Raw genomic sequence first — 16,428 nt, 5'->3', positions numbered from 1 at the left:
GTTTTAAATGTAGTTACAGAAAAAAATATTCACAAATGTGTTGACTGATAGACTGATACTTTTGCAACACTGTTTGCGAGGAATGTGTTGCAAAACTTGTAACTGAAGGGTGGTCGGGGTTATAGGGGATTGGGGGCGGAGGGACCGGGAGTGGAGGTCAGCCAATGAGAAGGCAGGAGACAAAGAGGCCTCATTCTCTGCTCTGCCACGCTGGATTTACAACCACATAAGTGAGTAAATCAACATACACAGAAATCCCTCATTCCTTATTAGCAGCGGCAGCAAAAACTGGAGTAAAGACAATGTTAGCTTATTGTAACGGTGCTAAGTAGTTTAAATAAATACCAGTATAAATTACCTGATCAGTGTTCTTCCTTGACATTAGCGTTTGTGCAGTTTTTTGACAGGCATTCCGACCACGTTCCAGAAGTGTCTTTAGAATGTCACCATCATCACCTTTCTCAGGTCCATTTGGGATTTAAAGGTAACTTAACTCACTCTAACAATAACAAAAACTTTGCACTGAGTCATTATGTGACGTATACGAGTAAAATCAGAACATCTGTCCTCTTTAACTCGTAATAAGAATTGAAATGAAGAGAAGATATATAGATATGTATCATTCACAACTCTTCAACTTGTGTTTTATTACAATCTTCTTAATCCTTTGACATCTGGATGTGTCCTTTAGGTCAGTGGCTCTCAAACTAGTGGCATGTAAATACATGTGCGTCATCAAGGGTTGAGCTATGGACAAATATTTAAGTCGGTCCACTTCATCAAGAAATGCAAAAGCCAAATCGGCTAACATTAGAACATATGACATACATCAGTTTTTGTGAAGACATGTGTGTGCCAACTAAGACCTTTTGCACATACAACAACAATAAACCGTGGTTCACTCCTAAACTCCAACATCTTCGTAAGGCCAAGGAGGACGCCTACAGAAGTGGTGACAGGGCCCTGTACAAGCAAGCCAGGATCACACTGACCCAGAGCTACTCCCAGAAGCTGGAAGAACGGCTCTCAGCCAACAACCCTTTGTCAGTGTGGAGGGGCCTGCAGGAAATCACCAGTTACAGACACCCCCCACCCACTGTTGAAGTAAACAAAGACCTGGCCAACGAGTTAAACACTTTCTACTGCAGGTTTAAGATGGACAGACTCCCACGCCTCACCCTCCCCTCCCCAGAGACATTGCTTCAGACATTGACCACCAACACACCTTCCACCTCTCCCCCCTTCACCCTCCCCATTCCAGACTCAACGACCACCACAACCCTCTCCAATCCAGACTCAACGACCTCCATCACACCTCTCATCCCCCTTTCCTTCTCCCTGAAACTCAGAATACACACTGAGGATGTGAGCCGACTATTTCAGAAACAGAAGCCCAGGAAAGCCCCCGGACCAGACACCTCACCCTCCTGCCTCATAACCTGTGGTGAACAGCTGGCTCCCATCTTTACTCGCATCTTCAACAGATCCCTGGAGCTGTGTGAAATTCCCTCCTGCTTCAAACGCTCCACCATCATCCCTGTTCCCAAGAAACCCACCATCACAAGACTGAATGACTACAGACCTGTCGCCTTGACGTCTGTGGTCATGAAATCCTTCGAACGACTGGTGTTAGTCCATCTGAAGGATATTACAGGCCACCAGTTGGACTCTCTGCAGTTTGCCTACTGGGCAAACAGGTCGGCAGTGAACATGGGGCTGCATTACATCCTGTAACACCTCGACCCCCCGGGAACTTATGCCAGGGTCCTGTTTGTGGACTTTAGTTCGGCTTTTAACACCATCGTGCCTGAACTTCTCTCTTCAAAACTCTCTTAGCTCAGTGTGTCACCAGCTACCCGAGTCTGTCCTGTGCTCCTCCATCACAGTCTGGTATGGTGCAGCCACTAAACAGGACAAGAGCAGACTGCAGCGGACTGTACGGGCAGCAGAAAGAATCATCGGCGCCCCCCTGCCCTCCATCCAGGATCTGTACCTCTCAAGAACCAGGAAACGGGGCAGAGGGAGATGGCTGACAGCGGACGAGAGTAGACGTGTATTCGTGAGCTCCCTGCGGTAGGCCCAGGAATCTATCTTTATCCTGACTTGCCCTCATACAATTCCGGACCATAGCAAGAGGCAAAGTTACTAAGGAAACTTCTGTATGGCAAGTTATAATTTGCGACACTCAAAACGAAAGAAAACGGCTAAAACTTCAGGACACCTGCACACATTGGCAACAAGAAATATGGTGGATGGGGAGGAGGAATTGCCAATTAGCAAATTACTCAATGCTATCAAGGAAACTAAAGAGGACCTCACGAAACATATTGACAAAAAAACGGCCGATATACAAGCAACCCTGACGAAAATTGAATCCTCTCTTAATGCGCTTTCCGAGCAGGTTGAGGAGATGGAGGCGCGAGTGAGCGCAAACGAAGACGACATTAAAGATGCACACAACCGTGTCGATAAAATGGAGAAATTGACAATGCAACTCAAAGACAAAATTGACGACTTGGAGAACTGCAGTAGAAGGTCCAACCTGAGGATACTGAACATCCCTGAGCAAGCAGAAGGCTGCGACGCTGTGGGATTTTTGGAGAAATTTATACCATAAATCCTGGGGAATGATAACTTCACCTCACACATTACCCTTGAAAGAGTACACCACGTCAGGAAGAAGTCTGACAGACCACGGCCCCTCATTGCTAAGTTTCTGAACTTCAGAGGCAAAGAGAAAGTCCTCCGACTGGCTAGAAGTAGGGGAGAGATGACGTATGAGAATAAGAAAATATCTTTTTTCCCGGATTACAGCGTAGACCTGCAACGCAGAAGAGACGAGTTCCGTGACGTGAAACAGAGGCTGCGAGAGAAGGAGATTGAATATGCTCTGATGTACCCAGCGCAACTTCGCATCAGGCACCAGGGATCTATCAAAATTTTCCCCACTCCTGCTGAAGCACAACGTTATCTGAAAGATCTTCCGAGTGAGTAGACTAAAGTGATCTAATTTGATTTCAACAAAGCAATTCGCTCTTGTACTCTCAGATGAGAAGCCCTCCACTGTTAACTTTGGGGGTGGGGGCGAAATGAAAGGAAAAAAGACTATAACATCAAGCATTGACATAGAAACTCTCCATCCTCCACTTTTCAGACGAATTGGAGATATGATTTATAGTAATCCAGTATTTGATAACTAATATAAATATTTGCTCGTTTCTCAGTTAAAATAATGTGTACGAATTCATAAAAGTACAGATTTTGTGTGCATTTATGATCATGATATCAACCCCCTACTGGATGAGTGTGATTACATCTTGATCAACCAGTTTATTTGTCCCTTACACAGTTATGTTCTGTATCCGACTGTAAAAATTTAGTACTTTGCTGTAAATATCTCACCAAGAGTGGCTAAAGTTTCAACCTTAACAGCTGCCTGGGCCACCACTATTGTTTAGCTGAATTACCTACCTAATGTGGTTTTGTTATAGGGGTTTTATGAGGCAGGTTTTTATTTAAACGTTTTGGGGTTATGTATGGTCTCTTACCAAAAATTTTACTCATACTTACGCAACTGTTCAGATAGCTCCCTGGTCTAGGCTGTATCTTACTATTATACCCATGGACAGAGCTTCACCACATCGAAACTCAGAAAAGCAGGAATGTGTTCAGAAATCCCCAGAGTTGAATACCATGACACGTACCTGTCCAAGACATTCATATTAAAAAAAAAAACTTAAATTAAGGGTCATCTAACTTGTATATCTTGGAATATTAGAGGGATTAATTCACCTATTAAGAGGGAAAAAATGCTGACATACTTAAAGAGGCAGCGTGTAGATGTCGCTTTTATCCAGGAGAGTCACCTCACAGACGCTGAACATTTAGAATTACGAAGAGATTGGGTAGGCAATGTTTTTTACTCGTCATATACTTCCAAAGCAAGAGGAGTCACCCTGCTTATTAATAAACACCTGAACTTTCAACTAAATTCAGTTGAAAAGGACAAAAATGGCAGATTCTTACTTGTAGCTTGTGAAATAAATAGAAATAAGATAACTTTGATAAATATATATGGGCCCAACTACGACGACCCTTTATTCTTTAACAACTTAATAATGAAAGTGGCTACAATTGAGGGCCAGTATATTGTGGGTGGAGACTTTAATTTGGTCCTAAATCCCTCTTTGGATCGGTCCTCACCCAAAACAGCTTCACTATCCAAGGCAGCAACAGCACTGAACCAAGGTATGAAGGATATAGGCATAATTGATGTGAGGCGAAACCTTCATCCAGGCCAGAGGGACTTCTCCTTTTTTTCACCAGTACATAATACACACTCTAGAATTGATATGTTTCTTGTACCACAAAATATGACGGCAACAGTGATAGATTGCTCCTACTTAGCAACTACTTTTTCAGACCATAATCCCATTAAACTTTCCTGGGCTACCAATATGTCGCAAAGTGCAACCCACAGGTGGAGGTTTAAAAATTATATGCTAGGAGACTCTGATTTTATTTCATATATGAACACTAATATTGAAATTTTCCTAGATGCCAATTCAAACTCCTCTTCACATGCCAATATTTGGGAAGCTCTCAAAGCCTATATGAGAGGTATGGTTATGTCATACGGTGCCAATAAGGTTAAAAAGGTTAGAGAGAAGATAACTAAATTGGAGATTGACATTAAAAACTTGGAGCAGGAATATATTGCTACCAAAAAGGAAGAATACCTCAATATATTAACAAAAACAAGGTTGCAATATGATAATTTATGCACCAGCAGAGCAGAAGCAGCCATGGCCAGAACTAGATATCACTACTACGAATTTGGAAACAAAACAAGTAAACTACTGGCCTGGCAAATTAAGAAAGAAACATCTGATAAATTTATACGGACAATATTAACGGAAGATGATAAACTTCTTGATGAATCAGCACTCATAAATGCCGAGTTTAAACGGTTCTATGAAGATCTGTATAAGGAGCAAGGGATCGACAGTACTGCTGCAAAAAGATTTATAGATGGAATAACCCTTCCTAAATTACATAATGAGGACAAAGAACTGCTTGATGCAGATATATCTGAGATGGAGGTTCTTCGAGCCCTCAAGTGTTTACAAAATAATAAGACCCCTGGACCAGATGGATTCCCAGTTGATTATTAGGCTTTTTCTAATAAATTATTGACACCACTTACAAATATGATTAAAGAAGCTTTAGAAAAAAATAAATTACCAGAATCATTGGAAATTGCAACAATCACATTACTGCCAAAACCGGGCAAGGACAAACAGAGATGTGACTCTTACAGACCCCTCAGCCTCTTAAATGCAGATTTTAAAATATTATCTAAAATAATTGCACTCAGATTGGAGGACATTATGCCTAAGATAATAAATACCGACCAAACAGGCTTCATTAAAAACAGACATGGAGCAGATAATGTGCGACGTTTGCTCCATATACTGAACACTGCTCAAAAAAACCAAGACCCACTGCTAATAATCTCCATGGACGCTAATAAAGCATTTGACAGGATTGAGCCAAACTTTCTATTTCAGGCAATGGAAGCCATGGGCTTTGGAGAAAAGTTCACCCGCTATGTTAGGACACTTTTTAATGCCCCCAGAGCCAATATCATAACAAATAATGTGCTCTCAGGCACTTTCTCTTAAACTAGAGGTTGCAGACAAGGTTGTCCAAGCTCCCCCTTGCTCTTCGCGATTGCGATCGAACCACTAGCAGTTGCCATCCGTACTAATATCTGGAATCAAATTTGGCACAAGTGAACGTAAACTTTCTCTATACGCAGATGACCTCCTACTGTATATAACGGACCCTCTTAAATCAATTCCCTCTTTAATGAAGTGTCTTAAAGAATACAGTGCAGCCTCAGGATACAAGTTAAACTATACCAAAAGTGAGATTATGTTATTAAATATACAAGATAGCCGTATTAGAGCTCTTACTGACCCATTACAGTGGTGTAATAATGGATTTACGTATTTGGGTATACAAATTGGTAAATCCGAGGATCAAATATTCAAACTAAATTATATCAAACTGTTGGAGCAAACCAAACTTAATATTCAGAGATGGATGGATTTTCCATTATCTCTTATAGGGAGAATTAATGTTATTAAAATGAACACTTTGCCTAAGTTTATCTACTTATTTCAATGTCTCCCTACAAATGTTCCTAAAAGTTTCTTCAAAGAGCTTAATAAACTCATAACTTCTTTCATATGGCAAAAGAAAAATCCAAGAGTCAAACTCTCCTCACTACAGGCCCCATATTCAAGGGGAGGACTTAATTTACCAAACTTTAGGAACTATTATCTTGCCTCCCAGTACCGATCAATTTGGATCTGGCTACATGCAGAGAGGAGTGAGGTTCGATGGGTTCCAATAGAACAACATGAGGTGAACCCCATACCATTAAAAGATGTTCCATTTTTAGGTACAAAAAAATGTCTATCCAAGCTCACAAACAATTTGATAATATTAAACACCTTCTGTGCCTGGCAGGAATCCCACTCACTTCTGAAAATAAATATCTCATTTCTTAGAAGGACACCCTTATGGGGCAACCCTGATCTCTCTCATCATATTGCTGACCCAATATTGCGGGGATGGAAGGACAGAAATATTCGAACTGTTGCCGACTTATACAATAATGATACATTTATTGACTTTCAACAACTAAAGGAAAAATTCAAACTCCCAGGACAAAGTTTCTTCAAATTCCTACAAATAAGAGATTGGGTCAAAGAGAAATCCAAAGGATTATTCCCCGAGATACCTAAAGAAACTCCTCTTGAAACGCATCTTTGCACCAAACCATGGAAGTCAATAAAAGGAATAGCATCTTCTATATATACTATTATCAATGAAAAGTTACCTGACCATAATAAAGCGTCTATAAAAAGAAAATGGGAGACAGACCTGGGCTATGTCTATGAAGAGGTAGAATGGCACCATTTATTGGAACAGGCACAGACCATGTTAATTTCTACAAATCACAGGCAAATGCAATTTAATATATTTCATAGGATATATTACACCCCTTATAGGTTACATAAAATTGATACTAATTATTCCCCCAAATGTTTGAGATGTAAGGTGACAGATGGTGATCTCCTGCACATGCTGTGGAATTGCCCAGTGATAGAAGAGTTCTGGAGACGGGCCATTGAAATAATCTCAAGAGTAATGGGGATCCAAATTGAACTGGACCCAAAACTATGGATTCTAGGTGACACAGGTTCTATAAATGTGAATTATCATAAGAAATATTTTATTTTACTTGCGAGTACTGCAGTGAAAAAATGTATTTTGCTACATTGGAAATCTGAAAACGCTCCAACACTGAGACACTGGATTAATGAGCTAGCGTCCTACTGCACACCTGAGAAGATATTGCATAGTGTAAAAGGGAAATATGGAACCTTCGAAAAAATTTGGGGCCCCTTCCTGTCAGTACTACCGTCTTTGGACCTAACAGATCATAGAGATGACGCAAATCCCCCTGGGTCTGCCTTGAGTTGATCCCCGGTTAGGCCCTCCTGACTCGATTTCCTGAATGCTGCAGTTTTATCTTGTGGGATGTTGATTCCTGTGCATGAGAGTTTCTATAGATAGGTGTAAATATGGGCTGTCTGGATACACGAATGTGATGAGGTTGAGAGCCATACAGGGGTAAAAGGGTGGGGGGATGGTGGGAGGGGTTCACATGATGTGTTTTCTGTTTTGCTCACTTTTTTTTTTTTAAATTCTTTGTTTTTTGTTTGTTTGTGTTTGTTTTAAATTTCTGTAATTATCAATATTATTATTATTATTATTATTATTATTATTATTATTATTATTATTATTATTATTATTATTATTATTATTATGCCTGTATTTTCTGTGTTTGGTTTTCAGATGTTTGAGGTTATCCTTGAAAGGCATAGATACAAGAGTGTGCACCTGGGAGTGCTTCTGTGGTCACAATGGCCTGCCATGCTGTGGTTATTTGATGATACTTGCTCTGTCCCATAGTTGTGAGTTTTCTGTTTGTTTGTTTGTTTTTTGCTTTGTGTGTCTGTTTGTTTTTGTTCGTTTTCCAATTTAAAAATGAAAATAAAGCTTAGAGAAGAACCAGGAAACGGGCAGGGAAAATAATCACAGACCCCTCACACCCTGGACACAGACTTTTTGATCTGCTGCCCTCTGGCAGACGGTACAGAAGCCTGCAGACCAGGACCACCCGACACAGGAACAGTTTCTTTCCCCTCGCCATCTCCCTTCTAAACAGTTCTAGTATTCATTCCACCTCATTTCATTTCTGTATTTTATGTATATAAGTTTAGATTTACACAGCTTTGTGTATGTATGTGTGTGGCGGAGGTGTGGTCCCGGGCGCGGCTGCAGGGGAGGAGTGGTGCAGTGAGCTCAACGGGGCGGTGCTGGAGATGCTGGTGAGAACAGCTGATGGCGATTTGGACTGATGGTGGTTTCCTTCCCTTTTTATAGTGAGATGGAGAGGAGCGGAGGGAGAGGGAAATCAGCTGGGACCGACAGCTGTCAGACTGTGTTCAGTCATAAACCAGGGAAAACTATAAATAAATGTGATAAAGACCTGTGTGTGTGTGTGTGTGTGTGTGTGTGTGTGTACACCTGTGTGTAGTGCATTTCACAATGTGTATGCATGTATAATGTATATATAGACACGTGTGTGTGTGCGTGTGTGTGTGTGTGTGTGTGATTTAAATTGCTGTGCTTGAGAGTCATCATCTACCGGAACCAAATTCCTTGTATGTGTCTGCACATATACTTGGCCAATAAACACAATTTTGATTCTGATTCTGGTATGACAGTTACCTGGAGTTTGTGTTTATTGAGAATGATGAAGGAGGAGTGAGGGGACTTCCGGTGTCATGGTGGCGAGAGTAGCAGCATAAACAGGAGCTCCTGCATCGATAGCTAAAATAATCCGCAATTCAAGAATATAATCCATTAAAAGCGATTTTCCTCTCAAGAATAATGAGCGGAGATAAAAATAAGAAGGGACGAGCCCCAGGCCGAAGCTTAGAAACGCGACTTGAGAGTAAGACAAATGGAGGTTACCGCCGCCACAAGCAGGATCGAGGAGGTGGGGAAACGTCTGGAAAAAATGGAAAGAAACATGGTAGGGAAGGAGAAATGGGACATTGGAGTGAGGGATGCCATTGTTCAGCTGCTGGATAACCAGAGGCAGCTCCAAGAGAAGGTTACGGATTTGGAGGGGCGCTCACGCCGTAATAACATATGGCATCCCTGAGAACATAGAAGGCACCTCCATGCTAAGGTATGTGGAAAGCATGATGATAAAGGAGTTGGGGGACGGCGTGGACTTGGGCAGCGAGAAGAACCTAGGGATAGAGAGAGCTCACCCCGGCAGTGGCGTGTCCAGCAGGGTGGCCTGGGGGTGCACAGGCCACCCCCCCAACCAGACTGGCCACCCCAGGTGCCACCCCGAAGCTAAAACAATAAAATTTAATGAAATATCAAATGTATGATTATGGTTTCACAGTGAAGCTCAGATATCCGAGGGTAAGTGAATGCAGCACCGGATTCTGCACTATGAGCATCATGTTAGCAAAGGTAGGAGAGCCAAGCACGAAAGACGGCACCGCAGAAAACATTTTTTCGGCGAAAGATTAACAAGTTAACATAGCTGGACTAGCCATCGGACATTTGCACGGTGGGCTGATGACTTATTATTATTATTTTTTTTTGTAATGGCATGAACAATGAGAGGTGGTGGATTGGCCAGATGCTGGCCGATGTGTAAAAATAACTCAGTTGTTTGGTGGTGGCTATGGGAGAGCTTCCACAGAGGCAACAGGTGGATGAGGGAAGGTGAGGCAGGAGGAGAGACACGAGGTGGCTGCCGGTCCAAGTGTCAGGTGAAGTTATGACCTGCAGTCTATCTGGGTCCGATATAAAACAAGTTTAGGTGCAGTTTATTTTCGTTGTGCTGACTTTTTACAGTCAGTTACAATACCTCATACTGCGTGAGCTAGCATGAGGAGTTTCTATACAGCTGTTCGGTTGCTATGATGTTACTGATAGTGAACTTTGTTTTATTCATAAGGTTAGTTAGTAGAGTTGCCAACAGCTCCTTAAAAAATGGAATGGTCCCTCATTCAGAGAAAATATTACGCGTTTCGTATTGAGCTGAGAAGAGACGCAGTTTGTCCCGTACTTCAGCTAGGATGGAAAAAGACACAAAGCTGGAGTTATTCTGTCTTTACAGCTGCCTCGTCTATTGCTACTTCAATCATGAAACTGATCAATGATCAGCTGATGTCTCTCTTGTTTGTTTATCGCCCACTTTGCGCCAGAAACAGGAAACCAGCGGATGTCGCGCTAAACAACAGCAGCACGTTTAAGCTTGATCAGCTGTTGTTAGAATTTATTTAATATTAATTTCTACTATCAGCTGATGTTTGCTGGAGCCACAGCTGTAAAAGCTGCTGGTCATGATGTCGGTTTGGTTATCTGGTGAGAGGGAAACATGAGGATGAAACCAGGAGATGTCCTTACTGAATCATCAGAGCTGAACAGGTGATGGAGAAATAGGTTTACCTTTTAGGCGACATGAATGAGTTGAAGGGAAGTTATGAACTGTTTCTGAGAGACAAATAACACCAGGATCCTTTTCTAAGTAGCTGACAGCTGGTAACTGTGCAGGGGCGGATCTAGCAAAGTGTTGCCAACACAAATTCCCACCCGAATTTGTGTTGCCACCGACCGTATACGGTCGGGTGGGAATTTGTGTTTCATGTGTTGAAGAGATTTGGGCTATGTGACAGGTTTATTCAATGTATAAGAATGATTTATATGTCTCCAACAGCAAGGATCAAAGTTAATGGAAGCCTCTCAAATCGGATAACACTACAACGTGGCTGTAGGCAGGGCTGCCCGTTGAGCCCGCTGCTCTTTAACCTTTTCATTGAACCGTTGGCTCAATGCATCAGGGAAGAGACTCGATTGGAGGGGGTTACAACGGGGAATGTGGAAAATAAAATTTTCTTGTATGCAGACGACGTGCTGGTAGCGCTAGGAAACCCGGAAGAGGGAATTTCTCTGCTTATGGAAATACTGGAAGAATATGGCAGACTGTCTGGTTATAGACTAAACATTCAAAAAACTCAAAGCTTGACATTCTTCTTTAACCCCTCAAGACAATTGGTAGCAAGATATAGATTCGGATGGCATCAATCTCAAATGGAGTATTTGGGGATCCTGCTGACAAAAGACCTTGCATTGTTATATGAAGTTAATTATAACCGGGTGAACAAGAAGATATATGAAGATCTGGAGAGGTGGGGTCTGCTCCTCCTCGATCTGGGCAGCAGATTTAGAGCAATAAAGATAACAATTTAGGGAGTGGGATATGCATTGCTCAAGATTTGTATGGGGAAATAAAAGGTCGAGAGTGAAATATGCAACAATGCAGCTGCCTGGTGAGCGCGCGGGGGGGGGGGGGGGGGGGGGGGGCATGGCTCTACTGTGCTTTGAGGATTACTATCTGGCTGCCCAGATCAGACCTCTAGTGTGCTGGTGTAACTCTAAGTTTGAGGCAAAATGGAAGGACATTGAGCTTTCTTTGATGGATTTCCCAATACAGTCTGTTCTGGGGTCTCTTGAGAGTTTACCACAGGCATATCAGATGCAAAATTTATGTGTAAGTTTTTCCCTGAAAAAATGGGCAGATGTGATTAAAATTTTTGGTCTTAATAGGGAAATAGGGTTGCTGGGATGGCCAGCGTATCTCCCACGCTTCCTTCCAGCATTGTTAGACCATAAATTCAGGGAGTGGTCCAGGCATGGAATCACTGCGATCTGTCAGATAGTGAAGCATGGGGAGCTGATAAATTTTGAGGACGTGTCAGATTTACGAGATCGGCAGGGAAGATTTTTATCGTTACCTACAGGTTCGGAGCTTCTTCCAGAAGGAAATTAGAATGCTTGACGCAGATGCTAGTGGTGTGATCCAAATATTTATGGATGCTTATGGTGAGAACATTATAAGAGGTACTATAGGCAAAATGTACAGAAGTTTTACAGTTATGAAAAAGACCTCAACAAGATATGTCAGTCATCGATGGGAAAAAGAAGCAGGTATAACTATCTCAGAGGAAGATTGGTTGCGGATGTGGAAGAATGTGTTATCTACCACAAATTCTTTAACATGGCGAGATTTTGGATGGAAGAATTTAATTAGATTCTTCATCACACCAAAGTGGAAATCCAAAATAAGTGGTTCAGGCGCTTCATGCTGGAGGGAGTGCGGGGAGGTCGCTGCAGGTTGCTTCCATGTCTTCTGGTCATGCCCTAAACTGAAGACCTTTTGGGAGGAGACTAAACAAATGGTGATGGATGTGCTAGAAGTAACACTGGACTTCTCCTTTAGTACCATGTACCTTGGGAATATCCCTGAGGATATAAATAACAGAGACTCATACTTACTGAAAATAATTATGGTTGCATGCAAAAAGGCAATTACTAAGTGTTGGTTACAGACAAACTGATACCTCTGTAATGCAGAGAGACAGCTGCGAATTTGTTTGAATGGAACATGCACCTGTGTAATATGTAATTTGTGTAAGTAAAACAAGGCGTTGTGTATTTTGGAATATGTGAACATATGTGAATGTGTTGGTTTCCCTTGCCCTCTTTAGTTCTGTATGTAAAATAAGATGAAAATCAATAAAGAGAAAGTGTTAAAAAAAAAAAGAGAGAGAATGATGATGGAAAACCAAAATGTGCTGTGTGCCCTTAAGTGCTAGCAAATGAAGTAATGAAGCCAGCAAAGCTAAAGTTGCATCTCATTACAAAGCACCCAGAGTTTTATCAGCATGAAGTTTACAAGGGGCTCCTCGGAAAAATTTTACCCAGTGTAAGATTCCCTGGTCCCCCCCCAAAAACGAGAACCCCTCCTTTAAGTTATTGACTCATCTCTCAAAGCACAAAGGCAAAACTGTAATGTCTTCAGCAAAAGTTAAGAGAATATCTTTAAATAGTCATTCAAATAACAATGTAGAAGCTGGCAAAAAAACAACAACATTGTGTATAAATATAGAGCTGTATATGAAATGTGTCTGTGAGTACTTCAAAGTAGTCCAAATACTCAGTGGTCCAAAAGTGTCATGGTCCTGGGTCGTGCGACCCAGTGTTTTGTGTTTAGTCTATTTTGATGTTTATTGATTGTTTAGGTTCATTTAGTTATTCCAGCTCATTTGTAATTATATTACCCTTGTATATAGCCTCCCTTGCCCTTCATGTGTTTATGTCCGTGTGTCTTGTGTTGTCAAGTTCATGCTGTCGCTTCTGTCATCTTCCCCTGTACTGAGTCTCCCTGGTTCGTGCGTCTATCTGTCATGAGTCATGTCTGCATGGTTATGTTTAGTTCATGTCATGTCTAATCTCCATGTTTCCTGTTTTACTTTGAAAGTCTGTATTGAATGTCAGTGTATTCAGTTTCACTCCTCCTGTCCTGTCGTTAAGTTCATGTATATCAGCTGCGTTCCCATGTGTGGCCACTTCCCCTGATCATCCCTCATGTGTATTTAGTCTCTGTGTTTCTTACAGTCTGTGTCGCGTCGTCTGTGTTCTCACCCTCCATGTTTCCATGCCCGGTCTGTTGTATTCCAAGTCATAGCCTTACCTTAGTTCATTCCCAGTTTAGGTTTCTGTTTAGTTATTGCTTTTGTGCTGCCCTTATTCTTGTTTGTTTCTCTTGCGTTACCAGCCACAATAAAAGGCTCGCTTTTGTTTAAAGTTCACTCCCGTCTGCTCACTTGTGTTCGCACCTGGGTCCACCACACACACCACCGCACGGTCTGTCACAGCGGATCGTGACACAAAAGTACACTTAGCAGATGCTGCTTGCTCTTCTCAATGGCACCAGCAGGACCTGGAAGGAAAAGTTTCCTCACTAACAGAAGGATGAATAACAATGACTTAAAGGCTACCACCTGCAAAAAATGTAATTGCAAGAGCAACACACACAATGATATCACATCTAGACATAAATACAAATAAGATGGCTTGAGGAAGGTTGCAGATGAGAGCGGCAATGGATCCAAAGCAGAAGCGTCGGATTATGCCTTCAGGATCAAGGGTGCAGACATCGAAGTCCAGCAGCAGCAGTCAGCATACAGCATTAAGGCAAAAGGCCTGCTGGTGGGCACCTGGGATACCTCACACATCATTAACGACATAGCCAAGTTCAAGAGCTCAAACCAGAGACGCACAGGAGCTGGAAGATGGTACCCTGTACAGAGGCATCGCCCAACAGAGAGGGGGACGCAGAGATGTTACTGATTGACGATACAGGCCAGTGATGCAAAGCAATGCTGAAAGATGCGCTGTTTATTCCATCATACCCCCAAGACATTTTCTTAGTAAAGTCAGCCACTATATTAGCAACAGTCAACTTTAAACAAGGGCAGGACATGTTGACCCACAAGGACGAAACATTCAAACATTCAGTTGTATGGCAAATTATACATATATTTGCAAACTGAAGTTGAGAGTAATGATAAATGTAATGCTTGTCATGACGAACAGGGATGGCATGAGATATTAGGTCATTGCAACTATGAAGATATACTAAGATTTCAGAGTGTTAACGGTATGCAAATTACATGAAAAACTGACAGACCTGATCAGGAATGTGAAGTGTGTATCCAGGGAAATCACAAACCCGGAACAGAAATCCCAATACAAGAGCAAAAGCTCCTTCACAAATGGTACACACAGATTTAGCAGGTCTGATGGCCACTAAATCTATTGATGGGTACAAATATGTGCAGTCATTCACTGATGATTATTCAAACTCAGTGTTTGTATATTTCCTGAAGACAAAAAACTGATACACTGCAAGAAACAGAGAAATTTCTAGCAGATGTTGCCCCATATGGCAATGTAAAATGCATCAGATCGGACAATGGGACAGAGTTCACCTGCAGAGATTTCCAAACCCTGCTAAGGAAAAATGGCATTAAGCATGAGACATCAGCGCTGTACTTACCCCATCAAAATGGTACAGCCGCGAGGGGGTAGTGTACTCTTTTTGAAATGGGCAAGTGCATGTTAATTGAGAGTCACTACCAAAATGCCTGTGGAACTATTCCTATCCAAACAGCAGCTGTAACACAGAACAGATGCTGTAATAAGCGAACAGTTATGGATTTATCAAAAAGGGAGAGAAGAAAACTTAGTCATCTAAATGACTTTGTAACTGACAACAGTGGTAGCAACCATACACTACCATAGACTACTGATAACAGGGCAGTGTGTGCTGTCCCACACACATTTAGAATCATCTAACTCAAAGAACTGGATTAAAACTATGGATGAAGAAATCCAATCATTAAGGGAAACGACACTTTCACCCAAACCACTTCACCAAAGAGGAAGAAAACAGTGCGGGGAAAGTTGGTTTATTCCGTTAAGAGTGACATTGAAGGAAATGACTAATACAAAGCGAGATTCATAGCCAAGGGCTACAGCCAGAAGATGGGGATAGATTATGGAGAGACATTCTCACCAGCAGCTAACTTAACAAGCATAAGAGTTCTGTTACAGAAAGCAGCGCAGGACTGTTACTCCATCAAATGGATGTGAAGACAGCATGTTTACACGCTTCCATCGATTATGAAATCTACATTGATCAGCCAGAAGGTTATGAAGAGGGGTGAGGTAAAAATCCTTGTATGAGTTAATCTGGTTGTAACCGGCCCTCGAGGCCATGAGTTCGACACCCCTAAAACGCAGCCGTGAAGAGAGGATGTAATGTGTGTTAGTGTGTAATAAAATTTCCAAAGAACTTCCGGATATTTTGCCTCTGTTGTCATTTTCCTTCGAGTTGATCGCTGTTGATGCTGCGTTGCTCAACAGCAACGATATCCTAATACTTTAAGGTAATTGTTGTACATATTGCATAGAACTGAATGTAACTGTATATTATACATTAGATGTCAGATAACTAAATAATTCTGGTTAAATCATTCCGTCAGTGAGACACTTTGATAAGTTTTCACATATCGAGCACCAAAACCTCTGAACTGGTGGACAGAACCAAAGATCATGGATGTAATTGTCAGGTGCATTGCCTTGACAGTGTGAGCAGTTGTTAGAAGACGTAAAACCCATCCTGAACATCCATTGACATTTACTGTGCAATCAATATAGTGTTTTGTATACAAAACACTACATTGATTGCATTTAAAATTAATGCATGCATTAAAATTAATGCATAAATTAATGCAATATATTGCATTAATTTTAGATTGGGATTTCTAATCAATTTAAAGGTTTGCAAGCATATTTGAGACCAGATGACTGATAGATCCGCTTCCCATTTTGCAATAGGGAGGGATATTG

General features: G+C 41.6%; 1 protein-coding gene across 1 annotated transcript; it reads left to right on the top strand.

The window, feature by feature from the left end:
* Positions 1 to 86: 86 nt before the first annotated feature.
* Positions 87 to 8,853, top strand: LOC145419776 (uncharacterized). The gene is made up of 4 exons (XM_080288240.1): positions 87 to 230; positions 397 to 484; positions 692 to 2,987; positions 7,933 to 8,853. Exon 3 carries the CDS (start codon positions 787 to 789, stop codon positions 1,732 to 1,734), a length of 948 nt encoding a protein of 315 aa, XP_080144366.1. The 5' UTR covers positions 87 to 230; positions 397 to 484; positions 692 to 786; the 3' UTR covers positions 1,735 to 2,987; positions 7,933 to 8,853.
* The last annotated feature ends 7,575 nt before the right edge of the window (positions 8,854 to 16,428 follow it).

This window comes from Astatotilapia calliptera, chromosome 1 (assembly GCF_964374335.1).
Source record: "Astatotilapia calliptera chromosome 1, fAstCal68.1, whole genome shotgun sequence".
NCBI classification, from domain to species: Eukaryota; Metazoa; Chordata; class Actinopteri; order Cichliformes; family Cichlidae; genus Astatotilapia; species Astatotilapia calliptera.
Note: the sequence above shows the minus strand (reverse complement) of the source record. Positions and strands in the feature narration are given on the sequence as shown.

Coding starts and splice junctions, on each gene's coding strand:
- LOC145419776 (XM_080288240.1), top strand. CDS start 787: ATGCAAAAGCCAAATCGGCTAACATTAGAACATATGACATACATCAGT.